The sequence below is a fragment of the Vombatus ursinus genome, unplaced genomic scaffold (assembly GCF_900497805.2).
Source record: "Vombatus ursinus unplaced genomic scaffold, bare-nosed wombat genome assembly UNPS02014910.1, whole genome shotgun sequence".
In the NCBI taxonomy this organism is placed as follows: domain Eukaryota; kingdom Metazoa; phylum Chordata; class Mammalia; order Diprotodontia; family Vombatidae; genus Vombatus; species Vombatus ursinus.
The window spans coordinates 813,511-826,204 of record NW_020954688.1 but is presented as its reverse complement, the minus strand read 5'-3'; the positions used below and the strand labels follow the sequence as shown (position 1 = coordinate 826,204).

At 48.5% G+C, this 12,694-nt stretch overlaps 4 protein-coding genes across 4 annotated transcripts; 2 read left to right on the top strand and 2 right to left on the bottom strand.

Annotated features, from left to right (window-relative positions):
* Positions 1 to 1,596: 1,596 nt before the first annotated feature.
* Positions 1,597 to 2,083, bottom strand: LOC114029158 (histone H2B type 2-E-like). Its single transcript, XM_027843517.1, has one exon. The coding sequence runs from the start codon at positions 2,063 to 2,065 to the stop codon at positions 1,685 to 1,687; it is 381 nt and encodes a 126-aa protein (XP_027699318.1). The 5' UTR covers positions 2,066 to 2,083; the 3' UTR covers positions 1,597 to 1,684.
* A 314-nt stretch (positions 2,084 to 2,397) lies between these two features.
* Positions 2,398 to 2,831, top strand: LOC114029157 (histone H2A type 3). The gene has a single exon (XM_027843516.1). The coding sequence runs from the start codon at positions 2,413 to 2,415 to the stop codon at positions 2,803 to 2,805; it is 393 nt and encodes a 130-aa protein (XP_027699317.1). The 5' UTR covers positions 2,398 to 2,412; the 3' UTR covers positions 2,806 to 2,831.
* Positions 2,832 to 3,753: 922 nt separating this feature from the next.
* On the bottom strand, positions 3,754 to 4,502 carry LOC114029156 (histone H1.4-like). Its single transcript, XM_027843515.1, has one exon. The coding sequence runs from the start codon at positions 4,428 to 4,430 to the stop codon at positions 3,771 to 3,773; it is 660 nt and encodes a 219-aa protein (XP_027699316.1). The 5' UTR covers positions 4,431 to 4,502; the 3' UTR covers positions 3,754 to 3,770.
* A 3,827-nt stretch (positions 4,503 to 8,329) lies between these two features.
* Positions 8,330 to 8,642, top strand: LOC114029163 (histone H4). The gene has a single exon (XM_027843523.1). The coding sequence runs from the start codon at positions 8,330 to 8,332 to the stop codon at positions 8,639 to 8,641; it is 312 nt and encodes a 103-aa protein (XP_027699324.1). The 3' UTR covers position 8,642.
* The last annotated feature ends 4,052 nt before the right edge of the window (positions 8,643 to 12,694 follow it).

Genomic DNA, 12,694 nt, shown 5'->3' with positions numbered 1-12,694 from the left:
TAGGGACCTGTAAATTTTCAGTTCTTCCATGGTGGTATGATAAGGGGTGAGGTGTTTTCTCTCCACAGCCACAACAAGCTCCACTGCACCAGCATTCCTCCCCAATCCAGGACCGCCCCTCAGAACTGTGACCCAGATCCAAGCACGGGCAAAGCAAGAGATTCCTGCCTCAGCACGGGCAAAGAGATCCCTGCAATCCCCCTCTAATCAGCAACTCGATTCCCCCTCAGTCCGTGGGCGGAAACTTAGGAAAAAGCCATGGCCCGGGGCTGCGCTGGAGACTTGTGGTTGAGACCTAGCTCCTTCTCTCATCACAGTCACAGACTTTTCCCACTGATCTAAGTTGTCTTTGGCTTCCTGGGTTGGGAGGTCTGGAAACCACCACAGCTGCCCCGATTCAGTCCTCTGAGGCCTGCTCCAGTGTCGCTGTGGACTGCTCGCCCACGTGGAACCGTGCTCATCTCCCCGCCCTGCCTGATATACCTTTCCCATCCACCATCCAGGCTGTCTTTGGCTGGAAATTTGTTTCATCCTGTCTTTTTGTGGATTCTGCTGTTTTAGAATTTGTGTAGAGCCATTTTTTTTAGGTATTTGGAGGGCTTTGGGAGAGAGCTCAAGACAGTCCCTGCCTTCCCTCCTCCATTCCTCACCTTTCTTCTGGTTGGCTGTCTATTTCATGAAATCATCTCCTTTGGGGAAATACTTTCCCAGGAAAATCTTGTTTCAAAAGGTTCTTTCATTCACCTCTATCCACAAATTGTCCCGTTTGATCCACTCAAACTCAGAAATATGTATTTCTGAATCAAAATCTAGTAGCATATAACTACGCTGATTGCACTGCAGACTTTTTAAAAATGTACATCCATTTAACTATCTTACACACAATGAAATACTTTGGACCACAACTCCATTTAATGTATGAACTTCAACAAAGGAATAAACTTTATTTAAAGCTGAATATTTTATGGTTCTGTGACTATAAAGGTTTTCCAGAGTTTAAGTATTTTGTATATTTTCAGATAAGGAAGGGAAGTGATCTTTGGCCATTTGCTTAGGGTAAAGAGCAGTATGTACTTAGGGAGTAACACAGAATACTAAGCCATTCTTTGTTTTTCCATTGTCAAGTGAAAGCTTTAAAAATTGCACTACACCCTACATGGCCTACTGTGTGATTTAACAAGGGGCTCTCTTTCTGGTCCTCCTTTAGACCACATGTACTTCTCTCTACCAAATGGGATGCACATATATAACATATACACAGCTGGGTACAGTTACTTAAGTTGTTTTATTACAGAGAGATAATTATTTCAATTTTCATTTAGAAAAAATCAAAAATTTCTTGACTTAAAATTAAAACTATTCTAATGTGAAGTCCGGAATTAAACTTGCAGGTCACAGGTAGGAGGAGGAGAGTGGTGTGTTGATAAAGCGATCCCACCCTACCAAATCTCCCTTGGGGGAGAGGAGGGGAGCAGAGGGGAGGGGGAATCCTGTTGCCCTCTTTGCTGTCCTTGAGAAAGGAAGCAGCCCATCTTGACAGCCCAAGGGGGCTGGACAGGCCACACACACAGAGACACAGATTCCTGTAACATGGCACAGAGTTAAAGCTCTTATTTTGAGAGGGTGGGTGGCTCTTAAAAGAGCCCTTGGGGTTGTAGTTTGGAGGTCTCCGCTGCCACGTAGCCTACTTGGAGCTGGTGTACTTGGTGACGGCCTTGGTGCCCTCGGACACGGCGTGCTTGGCCAGCTCCCCGGGCAGCAGCAGGCGCACGGCCGTCTGGATCTCCCGGGACGTGATGGTGGAGCGCTTGTTGTAATGAGCCAAGCGGGACGCCTCTCCGGCGATGCGCTCGAAGATGTCGTTGACGAAGGAGTTCATGATGCCCATGGCCTTGGAGGAGATGCCCGTGTCGGGGTGGACCTGCTTCAACACCTTGTATACGTAAATGGAGTAGCTTTCCTTGCGGCTGCGCTTGCGCTTCTTACCATCTTTCTTCTGCGCCTTGGTCACAGCCTTCTTGGAGCCCTTCTTCGGGGCGGGAGTGGACTTGGCGGGTTCAGGCATATCGTTGAGCGAAAGTGATCCAAGCAAGTCAGAGAAGAGACTCAAACGCAGCTTCGTCTAACTAGTCTGTTCTACTTGTAGTGCGCGCATTCAAATGCAGATTAAGAAGCTCTAACGTCGGATTGGATGAAGCAAGCTAAGCCGTTTTCCTATTGGGAGGAGCATATGCAAACGACGAGATGCCGGTTCTACTTCCCAATTGGCTGGTTAATCGAAAGCGACTTTGAGCCAATAGGACAGCGCCGCTTAGCCTACCGTTTGATAGTATAAGAAGTCCTGCATTCTTCGACACGGTAAAAGCCAGCATCTTTTCCCTAGTGTTTTCGAGAAAGTAGTTTCTGTTCGTCATGTCTGGCCGCGGAAAGCAGGGAGGCAAAGCTCGCGCTAAGGCCAAGTCTCGTTCTTCTCGGGCGGGTCTTCAGTTCCCAGTGGGTCGGGTGCACCGTTTGCTCCGTAAAGGTAACTACTCTGAGCGAGTCGGTGCCGGGGCACCGGTCTACTTAGCGGCCGTACTGGAGTACCTGACAGCTGAGATCCTGGAGTTGGCTGGTAACGCGGCCCGCGACAACAAGAAGACGCGTATCATTCCCCGCCATCTTCAGCTGGCTATCCGCAACGACGAAGAACTCAACAAATTGCTGGGCAAAGTCACCATCGCCCAGGGAGGTGTTCTGCCCAACATTCAGGCCGTGCTGTTGCCCAAGAAGACCGAGAGTCACCACAAAGCCAAGGGCAAGTAAAAAGGGCTCATGAGAGACAGCCGAAACCAAAGGCTCTTTTCAGAGCCACCCAATTGTTTCAGGAAAAAAGCTGTTAACGAGGTCTGTCCTCAACCCTTCGTGGCGTTAGCTTCGATAATAAAAGCAAAAGCTTTCTGAGGGGCTGGGGATGTAGTGGGGCAAGTGAAAACGAACGCTTCGTCGTGTGTAGGGTGGTAGGTGTGTAGCTAAAGCATCTTAGCTGGATGGGGTTTTCTGGTGGCCCAACTCCTTCATTAGATGGAGTTGCCAAAGTGTGGAATTTGCACTTCCTACAAATTTCTGAATGCAAAAAGTCCCTCCTCCCCAAATGAGGAACGGAGAAGGTTAGCCAACCAATCGAGTGCCAGAGCAGGTTGAGACTGTGAGTGAGGCGTCGGGCTCCCAGGACTTTTTCAAACAGACAGCCCCGACAGCCCCAGCCCGCGAGTACTCTCTCGGTAAGCTAGCGGCCGGCTGCAGCAAGTGCCCCAGCTAGCTCCCCGTAGGGTGAGGAAGCTTGCCTCACAGCTAGCAGTCCGACACCACTGTGGAGCTACGAGAGAGGCCCCGCGCTGCCTAGAAGTCGACCGGCCTGCTGCTCCGCAAGAAGTACACTAGATGGCACAGGACTCTTACTGTAAACAAAGAGCAAAGAAAGATTTGCAGCTCCAGAGGTAGATGTGTATAACTCTTCGTACCAAGGGGCCCGCCCCACCATGGGAAAGAGGGCTTAAAGTGTGTTTCTCCAAAACGAGGCATTCCTCACACTCCCATGTACATCCTACACCTCCCCCCTTCCCGGACAAGTACTCCTCCCACTGCCATGTGCGTTCTACAAGCCTCCGCCCCCCTTCCCCGACGCGCCCAACAGGAATGCTGAGTGTTAGCCCTTTCAGAGAGACCGTGGGGTGGCTCTGAAAAGAGCCTTTGAGGCTTCTGAAAGCGCAATTTTTCCGTAGCACCCTTCATTTTTTCTTTGGCGCTGCCTTCTTAGGCTTAGCTGCCTTAGGCTTAGCTCCCTTGGGCTTGACCAGCTTGGCCTTAGCCGGACTCTTGGCCACTTTCTTCGGCTTAGCGGCCTTCGGCTTCTTTGGGCTCTTGGTCGCCTTCTTGGCTCCCACCGCAGCCGGCTTCTTGAGCTTCTTTGGCGTCTTCTTAACGCTTTTCTTGGCAGCTGCTGCCCCTGCCGCCTTCTTAGGCTTCTTGGCTGCAGCACCAGCTGGCTTCTTGGCCTTGGCTGCAGCGGTCTTCTTCCCCTTAGCTTTGCCCTCGCCAGCAGAGGCCTTCTTGTTGAGCTTGAAAGAGCCAGAGGCACCGGTGCCTTTGGTCTGCACCAAAGTGCCCTTGCTCACCAAGCTCTTGAGCCCCAGCTTGATGCGGCTGTTGTTCTTCTCCACATCGTAGCCCGCGGCCGCCAGCGCCTTCTTAAGGGCAGCCAGAGACACTCCACTGCGCTCTTTGGAGGCTTCCACCGCCTTAGTGATCAGCTCGGACACTGGGGGTCCCGCAGCCTTGCGCCGGGCGCCTCCGGACCCGGCAGGCTTCTTGGCCTTTTTCTTGACCGGAGTCTTCTCAGCCGGCGCGGGGGCTGGAGCAGCCGGGGCGGCGGGCGCAGTCTCCGACATGCTTCTTCGCTCTATCTCAAATAACGAAAACAAACAAACAAACAAAAATTTCAGAAATACCAAGGACAGACAGACCACCACAGTCTCTATAGCCCAAGGTGCTCGGCCTGGGAGTATATATAGACGAGGGAGTCGTGCTGTGATTGGTGCGCTGTGCAACCCGCCTTCTCAACCACTTACAGCCACTCGGCTCTCCTTCATGGTTGTGTTTCTTACCCCTGAAAAAAAGGGAAAAATACAAAAATTCCCGGCACGCAATCGAGCTTTTTCTGTCCGAATCTGAAGCGAGAAGACCCTGGGTTCGTGTGCCGGTGAACTTCTCTCTGCAACCTCAAATACTGCCCTCGGAGCCTTTCCCAATCCCCCTAACTCTCCACAAAACTCAGGTCAAATGGAGACAACTCCCTGTGTTTCCTTCAAATTCGAAAGTTGTCCTTTTACTCCCGATGGCCTTTCCTCCACAGTATAGTTATGCACACCCTTGACTTCTCATTTATTCAAAAACGAAAAAGATTCTCTTCACGTTTACATCGAATTCGTCTTTCTCAGTGAAGGAAGTAGCACAGGCTCTTCCGCGATTTCGGCATAAGGATTCATAGGAATGAGATGCAGCAAGGATTTTGCATCCCGGACGGGCAGCTCCCTTCAGGACATAAGGGGCTTTGGATGGTCCTTAGACCACTAATTTGAGGGAGTAAAGTAGCACATTTTGAATTTCAAGCGGTTTACTACCTAAGAAAGGCCTAGATTTTGATGGGGGCGGGTCGGTGGTGGGAAGGGGAGGGAGTGCTGTGGGGGGAGGGGGAGAGAAGAATGTGTGAAGAGACCACAACAACCGTTCTGCCTGATTCCCTTCGATTCAACTAAAAAAAAACCAGAAAACAAAAACAAACAAAAAAAAAAAAAACACCAAATCTCGGAGTTGGAATGGATCCCAGGTGCCACCTAATCCAAACTGTACCAGGGCAAGAATTCACACTGCTCAACATACCCCAATAAGTGCCCATATGCAGCCTTTGTTGGGGGGGAGGGGAATCCCTTCTTCCTAGGGAGAGGGATCACCCACAGAAGCAGCTCGTTGCGATTAAGGATAGCTCTAAATGGTTAAGAAGCTTTCCCTCCCAACAAAAGCCAACATCTGCTTCTATGCACCGGAACGAGTCTAATTATTCCTTCATACCACCCACGAGTTCAAAGGAGGATGCAGGCAGCTATCCCTTGCCACCAGATTTCCCCTCCCCTGCCCCATTTCCCTGGATGCCTCCCACCCCTCCTCCCTCTTCACCCCGTCGCCCACCCCCATCCCCCAACACACACCTACATATACATACAGCCTTCAAGCTAGGTAACTTTTTTTTTTTTTTTTTCCAAAACAACTCTAGTCCCATGCACCTCCTCTTAATGATTTTCAGCTTATCAATGACCTTCCTAAAATATGTCTGTCACCCAGAACTGAACACAGTACGCCAGAAGTGGTCTAGAGTAGACGCTAGTCCTGTCTTGACTTAGACCTACTTAACTTTTCTGGCTTCCATGTCTCATTGCTGAACCCTCTTGAGCTGGCTACAGTCCTCTTAGGCCCCCAGATCCTTTTCACAGGAACTGCTGCCCAGACAAGGTTTCCATCACCTATTTGTAAAACTGGTTTTTTGAACCCCAGTGTATGAGACTTGTTATTTTCCCCTATTGAATAGCACTTTATTAAGATTCACACTGCTGCTGTCGGCTGTCCAAGGCTTTTGGGATCCTGATGCTGACATCCAACAGATTAGCTAACTAGCTTTCCCTCATCTGAAAATCTTCCCTTCCCTGAATCTGTGCCCCAACCATCGGTCTTGGATCTTCTTCTCTTTCTGAACATTGCTAAAAATAAATCCCATTTTGGTGTCCTTAACCTTCATTTGTGGCCATAATTCGTTCTGAACTTCAGCGTTCCTGACACGATTATCGCAGAATCAGGGCACACTTGAATTCATTTGCCATTCTCTGCTTGCTTTCATCTTCTGCACCTTTCCCCCCCCCTCAATTCTAAGATCAGTGAGTTCCCTATGCATACATATTGGTTCTTCCTGACAACTCCCTCTTTTTCTCCTCATTGGAATTAGGCTTCTCCATCGTCTTCAGGAATTTCATTCTTGGGAGCTGCTCATTCCTCCTAGGCTCACTTCCCCTCTGAAGAATTTTTGGCCAAGGGGTCCTATCCATCCTTTCTTTGAACTCTTTGCAATCTTCTCTCTCAAAATCCAAGGCCCACATAAAACTGTGCCTGGCTTTCTTCTCCTTTACTATCACCAATTCTTGGGGTCCCAGTATCCCCACCAAGGTGCCTATCATTCCTCTTCTCTTCCTCACCCCTAGTCTCCACAGCAATCACATCCTTCTCCAGAAAAGCAGTTCCCTTTGTTGCTTCCACCACCTTCTAAAGTGTGAAATAATCATTAAAAGAAGTCAAGAACTTATTAGCTGCTCTGATTCAGTCAGAGGAACAGAACCCCAGCAAATGTCTGGAAGTCTCCTGTCACAAAGATAGACAGACAGACAGACAAATAAATAAAAAATTACCCCTGACATTTGTGATCTTTCCACAAGGGCTTCCCCTTGCAGATGCAGATGGTGCAGATGAAAGAGAGAGAGAGAGCAGTTAGGTCGGTTTGAATAACCCATAGAGTGTTTGAGGAAAATCATCAGCCTGGAAGGATCAATTAGAGCTAAATTATGAAGAGCTTTAAATGCCAAACTGAGGAGTTTTGTCTTTATCCTAGAAGGAGTCACTGAAGCTTCTTCAGCGGGAGAGTGACATATGGTCAAGTACGGACTTTTACTATTATTAATTTGGCAGCTGTGTGTAGGAAAACCTAGAGAAGGAAGAAACCACGTCACGCGCAGGGAGACCCGTTAGGAGACTGTTGCAGTAGTTCCAGAGACGTGATGAAGTGGTTCTGGCGGGCTTCACCTAAGAGATGTTAAAGAGGTAGACTCAACCAAGTTTGCCAATTAATTAGATGGGTGTGGGTGATGGTGGTGGTGGTGGGGGGGGGGGGGGTGTTGCTCTGGATTTTGAAATTTGTAGAGTCCCTGGAGGTAGGCATCCGGCGGGGGTGGGCCGTGGCGGGGGCGGGGGGGGAGGTGTCAGAGGTGAAGGGAAGGGTCAAAGGACTACCTTCCTCCATCTCCCGACCACCTTGCCTTGACCCACTCCTCCAACCCAATCAACCCCCCCCATCTTTAAAAAGGAAAGAGAAGATTGTATGGAGGTAGGAGGGTAGGAAACGAAAGGAGAGAGGGAGGGAAGAGCTGATGACAATCCTGCCATCTGAGATCTATTTGAACCCATCACTCGAAATAATGCCTTTGTTTTGGGAGACATGGTCGTTTGTACGCGCATTGTCATTACATGACAATTATTATTGTCATGGCTAGGGGATGGCAGCGCTTTTATTCAGCAAGACAACTTTCTTACCAGAAAAATGAAAAAAGGTGTGGGGGAGGGGGGAAAGGCAGTCTTTGGTGGGGAGGAAACCCCACCACCACCAATCATAGATTCCCACTACATCTTTCAAGAACGGCAACGCAAAGCGTGCGAAACAGAAACTCAAAGGGAATAATATCACTACAGAACTGAATTGAACTGAAGAACCAGGGTCTTCTGGAAAAAATCAGAAGAGACTGCCACAAGGTTCCCTTTTCCCTCCTCTCAGCCAAGAGCAAGCTGCAGATTAGCCCTTTCAGGGTGGAGCTTACCGCTTATTCCCCTCTCGCTCGCTCCCACTTCCTATCTGCCCCGCCCCCTGGCCGCTTTCCTGTTCTCAAAGAGGTCCGGCAGCGGGATAGGCCGCTCCCTATATATACCGTCGCTGCAGGCGCTCGGGCACCGAATTAGTTCTTCTTTGTCTGTCGCTATGTCTGGTCGTGGCAAGGGAGGGAAAGGGCTTGGGAAAGGGGGTGCCAAGCGGCACAGGAAGGTGCTGCGGGATAACATCCAGGGCATCACCAAGCCTGCCATCCGCCGTTTGGCTCGACGGGGTGGCGTTAAGCGCATTTCGGGTCTCATCTACGAGGAGACCCGCGGAGTGCTCAAGGTCTTCTTGGAGAACGTGATCCGTGACGCCGTTACCTACACGGAGCACGCCAAAAGGAAAACCGTCACCGCCATGGACGTCGTTTATGCCCTCAAGCGCCAGGGCCGCACGCTCTACGGCTTCGGCGGCTAGGCCGCTGGCCTTGCGCTCCTGAACACTGCCACCAGCGCACCTACCAAAAAAGGCCCTTTTTAGGGCCGCCCATCTCCTCACTAAAGAGTTGTGCCAGGCTTTGGGGCCTTGATTGTGCCCGCGGACGGCTTCCTAAGCTTCCCGGGGCCGTCTTGGATGTTCTGGATAGGGTTGGCAGCGACTCTTTAATGGGTCCGGGGGAGGAGGATGGGTTAAAGTGCTGTGTTGCTGATTCCACGTGCTCCCAATGTATGGTAACTGGCACGGGGGAGGACAACAGCCAAGCAGGGAAAGCTGTGGATCTCTGGGAAGCTGCTTGAGGCGGGGTTGACGCAGGGCCTCTGAAGCCACTACCTTTCCTGGATGTTGGAAGGGGGACCCTCTGGCCAATGGGGTCGCGACGCCGACGCGGGGAGTAGAGCGGCCGGGACGACGCGATGCTGACGCCCCACCCCGAGGCGGGATTCCGGCTGGTGGGAAAAGCGCCCCTGGCTCCGCCGGGGCCCTGGAGCTGCTGCTGTCCATTCAACGGCCGTTTTGTGAAACGCCTATTCCGTGCAATAGACTGCACACAACCAAGATGAAAAACGACGCAGCTCCGAGCTCTTAGGTAGAGGCATAAATTCTAATAGCACTGGATTGGGGGCCAAGTGGCCTGTTGCTGCTTTTCCCTGGTTGACTTTGGGAAAGTCAAGTCACCTAAGTGAAGACCTCCATTTCCTCATACTTAAAATGAGGGCGTCGGGGGTGGGGGCAGGTGGTTTAGACTAGGTGACTTCTAAGGTCCCTTCCTTCTAGACCTAAATCTTAGGATCACAGTTATATATCTTGGAAGGGAAAAAGGATGAATATGTTTCTTTCAGTAAGAAACGGAACCAGCCTCAGTGCACACACACAGAGACAAAGAGAGGGAGAGACAGTTGAGTGCTTTTTGGTTTCTGAATGTAGGAAGGTTATTGGGGGGGAGGGGAGGTGGAAACAAAACCGAAATCTTTTGGGGAAGTCCTAGTCCATGGCTAGTAAGCCCTAACTAAGGATGCATATTTTCACTTAAGTATTTTGAGCCTAACGATTTTAGCATAAACTTGAGAAACAATGGTTCCCCAATTTAATTTGTAAGTAGTGAAACTTGCTACGTGTAGTGGAGCCTCTTGGGTTTGTAATTTGATTTGATCTGAGTATGGAAACCAGATTTAAGCGTTTGCCTTAATGTTACATTAGTAGTCCACCATTGCAAGGGAAAATTCCCATAGATGCTCACGGGAAGTGTCATCTTGCCACCAACAAATGCTACAGTCACACAGGTAGATGTGGATTGCTGGGAAGGTTGAGAGGACAGTCTTAAGAAGGTAGTGGCAGAATCCTCTTGACTCAGTTTCCACACTGTGTTATTTCCTTGCAGTGGCTTTCACCACATGTAATAAGTTCTGCAGAAGACCAATGTGATTAGGTTTTGTCATGCGCTGCTAAGTTATACTAAGTCTTCTCCCGAGCAGGTTGCAGTGGTGCTGCCTAGGGAACTGCTGCAAGGAGCATTGCGTGATTTGAAACCTTGTGGCATTTGTGAAACACCTCAGCAACTCTGCCCTTATCCCTCACAACTGACACAGCAATGAAAATCTTCAAGGTGTTGATTCAGGATGCAAGTCTTTTGGTGTAAGTGGACCCCACTGAACAGATGATGTGCAGTGGTCTAGAACAGACACCTTAGAATCAGCATTGCCAGGGAAAAACATTTCTCAGAAGCAGAGGACTTGCTGAAGTCAGACAGCTGAAACCAAGGCCTGCTGTCTAGATGGATGTTAACATGCTTGATTGTTCCCTTTTGTTCCGACTGTACAGTTACACTTATGCTGCCTTGTCTCTTAGAGATTCCTGTAAGGGAGATTATCTCTTACAGTTTTCAGTAAAGGGCCCCCTGAATGTTTAATGGGTACCTAGGGCCTTCCTCTGGTGACACCGAAGTCTGGGTCTCTTGCTTCCCAAATGAATGTGGCTCCTCCTGGCCAAGTAGCTATCTTTCAAAGCTTAAGGGGCTGATTGGCATCTGGACAGGGAGAACAGAGAAACTCTCTCCTCTCCCCTGCAGAGATCTCCTCCTTCTAACCTGAAACTGCTCCCACTCTTGAACCCAAATTGCTGAATTTCAGCTACAGCTTAGCTATTTAAAACTCCCAGAGGTGTGACTGATGTCTTCTCTTAGCCAAATTGCTTGCTGCTTCCTTCACCCAATCAGATATGGGTTTGTGTCCTAGTCACAAGGAGGTTTAGGGGGAAGTCAGAATATTCCCCGCTTCCCATTGCCATTTCCACACACTTCCCAAGACTTCTCTTCTTTTGACATTCACTTTATCCAAATCTATCACCAGCACCCCCTTCGTGATTTAAAAACAGGTCCGTTAACTATCTAACTACAACAACAACAATCCCCCTTCAAAAAAAAAACCAAAACCAAACAGAAAAGGGATATAAATTCATACAATGGGGTGTGGTGATGCTAAGAAAAGAGCTACCCTTTTTACAATTTGCTTGACATATTAGCAACTTGCAATTACCTTCCTAGATTTCTGGGTTGGTGCATTGGTGGAGGATCAGCTATTCTTTGGGAACAAGGGGATCATCAAACTGGAGATATCAGGTACCTCGTACCTCATCTGACCCGGGCAGATTAAATGATTCACCCAAGTAGATCAGGAAAGTGCCTGAAGTAGACTTGAGTATCAGTTCTTTGACTTCAGAGACTTCCTCTTCCCCTAGGTCAGTGGAGGGGAAGGGAAAGCGCAGGACATTCTCCTTCAGTGTTGCTGCATTCTGGTTGACTGACAGAGCTATCAACAGATATCAAGTAAACCTGTGCAAAAACAAACCATGCTGCCTGTCTTGATGTCAATCAGCAACTCACCCAAGAAGTAAAGTTGGTTGAAAAAAAGAGGGGACGGCCTCCTCCCTCTAAACTAGATTTTTCCAAAATGTGGGTCGTTCCCCTCTGGTGAAGCAATCGCCAAAATTATTGTATATTTTTTTAATACAACGCACATCTAAATTCAGTTCAGACATTTTGTTCAATGAAAATAAAGTTGAAGCCAGAGTCAACTAAGAGTCTGAGACTCAAAATGAATTCTCACTAGCTGTGAGGGCAGTAGCTATTTACGATTGTATAGATGAGTTCAAGTTTCAATTGAAAACTGAGTCAAATCTGGGTACATGTAGAATCTGCAAGTATCATTGGCATTATGTATGGGTTTGTGACACAGCCAAGTTATATTATCACACTCTTTAAAGCATCTGAACATGAAGTATGTCAAGTTGAAGTTAAACAATCTTTGTGTAGTAGTTAAATGGGTCATAATATCTGTTGTATTTCTCAGAATCACTCATTCATTTTGACAAATGCAGTACAACATAATGACTTAGGTTTTTTGTTTTCTTGTTTGGGAGTTTTTTGAAAGGCAGTCAGAGTTAAGTGACTTGCCCAGGGTCACACAGCTAGTCAGTGTCAAATGTCTGAGGCTGGATTTGGACTCAGGTCCTCCTGACTCCAGAGCCGGTGCTCTACCCACTGTGCCACCTAGCTGTCCCTTGACTTGTTTTTAATTAGACTAACAAAACCCCTGCAACTTCTTCGCTATTGAAATAACTCAAAAATGGTTATACATAATCTTTGGAAACTCTCAGATGAAGTGAGGGGTCACCCCAACTGGGCCTTAGCTCCCGAAGAAGAACCAAGCACTTTACAGACAACTGAAGAGCTAGGGGCTATTTTTTAAGGTGTTATTTTCTTCAGTATTTTTTTGGGGGGGTCTCCTTTAGCATCACTCTCAGTTTTTCTTCTACTTCTCCTACTTGTTTCTCAAAATCCTTTTTGAGCTCTTCCATGACCTGGGAGCAATTCATATTTTTCTTGGGGGCTTTGGATTTAGGAGCTTTGGCTTCATTGTCTTTTGGTTGTATGTTTTGATCTTCTTTGTCACCAAAGTAAGATAATATAGTCTGACTCTTTTTTTGCTGCTTGCTCGTGATTCCAGGCAATTACTTGAGTTATATACTCTTTGT

Excerpts from the sequence above, each read along its gene's own strand:
- LOC114029158 (XM_027843517.1), bottom strand. The coding sequence starts at position 2,065 with ATGCCTGAACCCGCCAAGTCCACTCCCGCCCCGAAGAAGGGCTCCAAG.
- LOC114029163 (XM_027843523.1), top strand. The coding sequence starts at position 8,330 with ATGTCTGGTCGTGGCAAGGGAGGGAAAGGGCTTGGGAAAGGGGGTGCC.
- LOC114029157 (XM_027843516.1), top strand. The coding sequence starts at position 2,413 with ATGTCTGGCCGCGGAAAGCAGGGAGGCAAAGCTCGCGCTAAGGCCAAG.
- LOC114029156 (XM_027843515.1), bottom strand. The coding sequence starts at position 4,430 with ATGTCGGAGACTGCGCCCGCCGCCCCGGCTGCTCCAGCCCCCGCGCCG.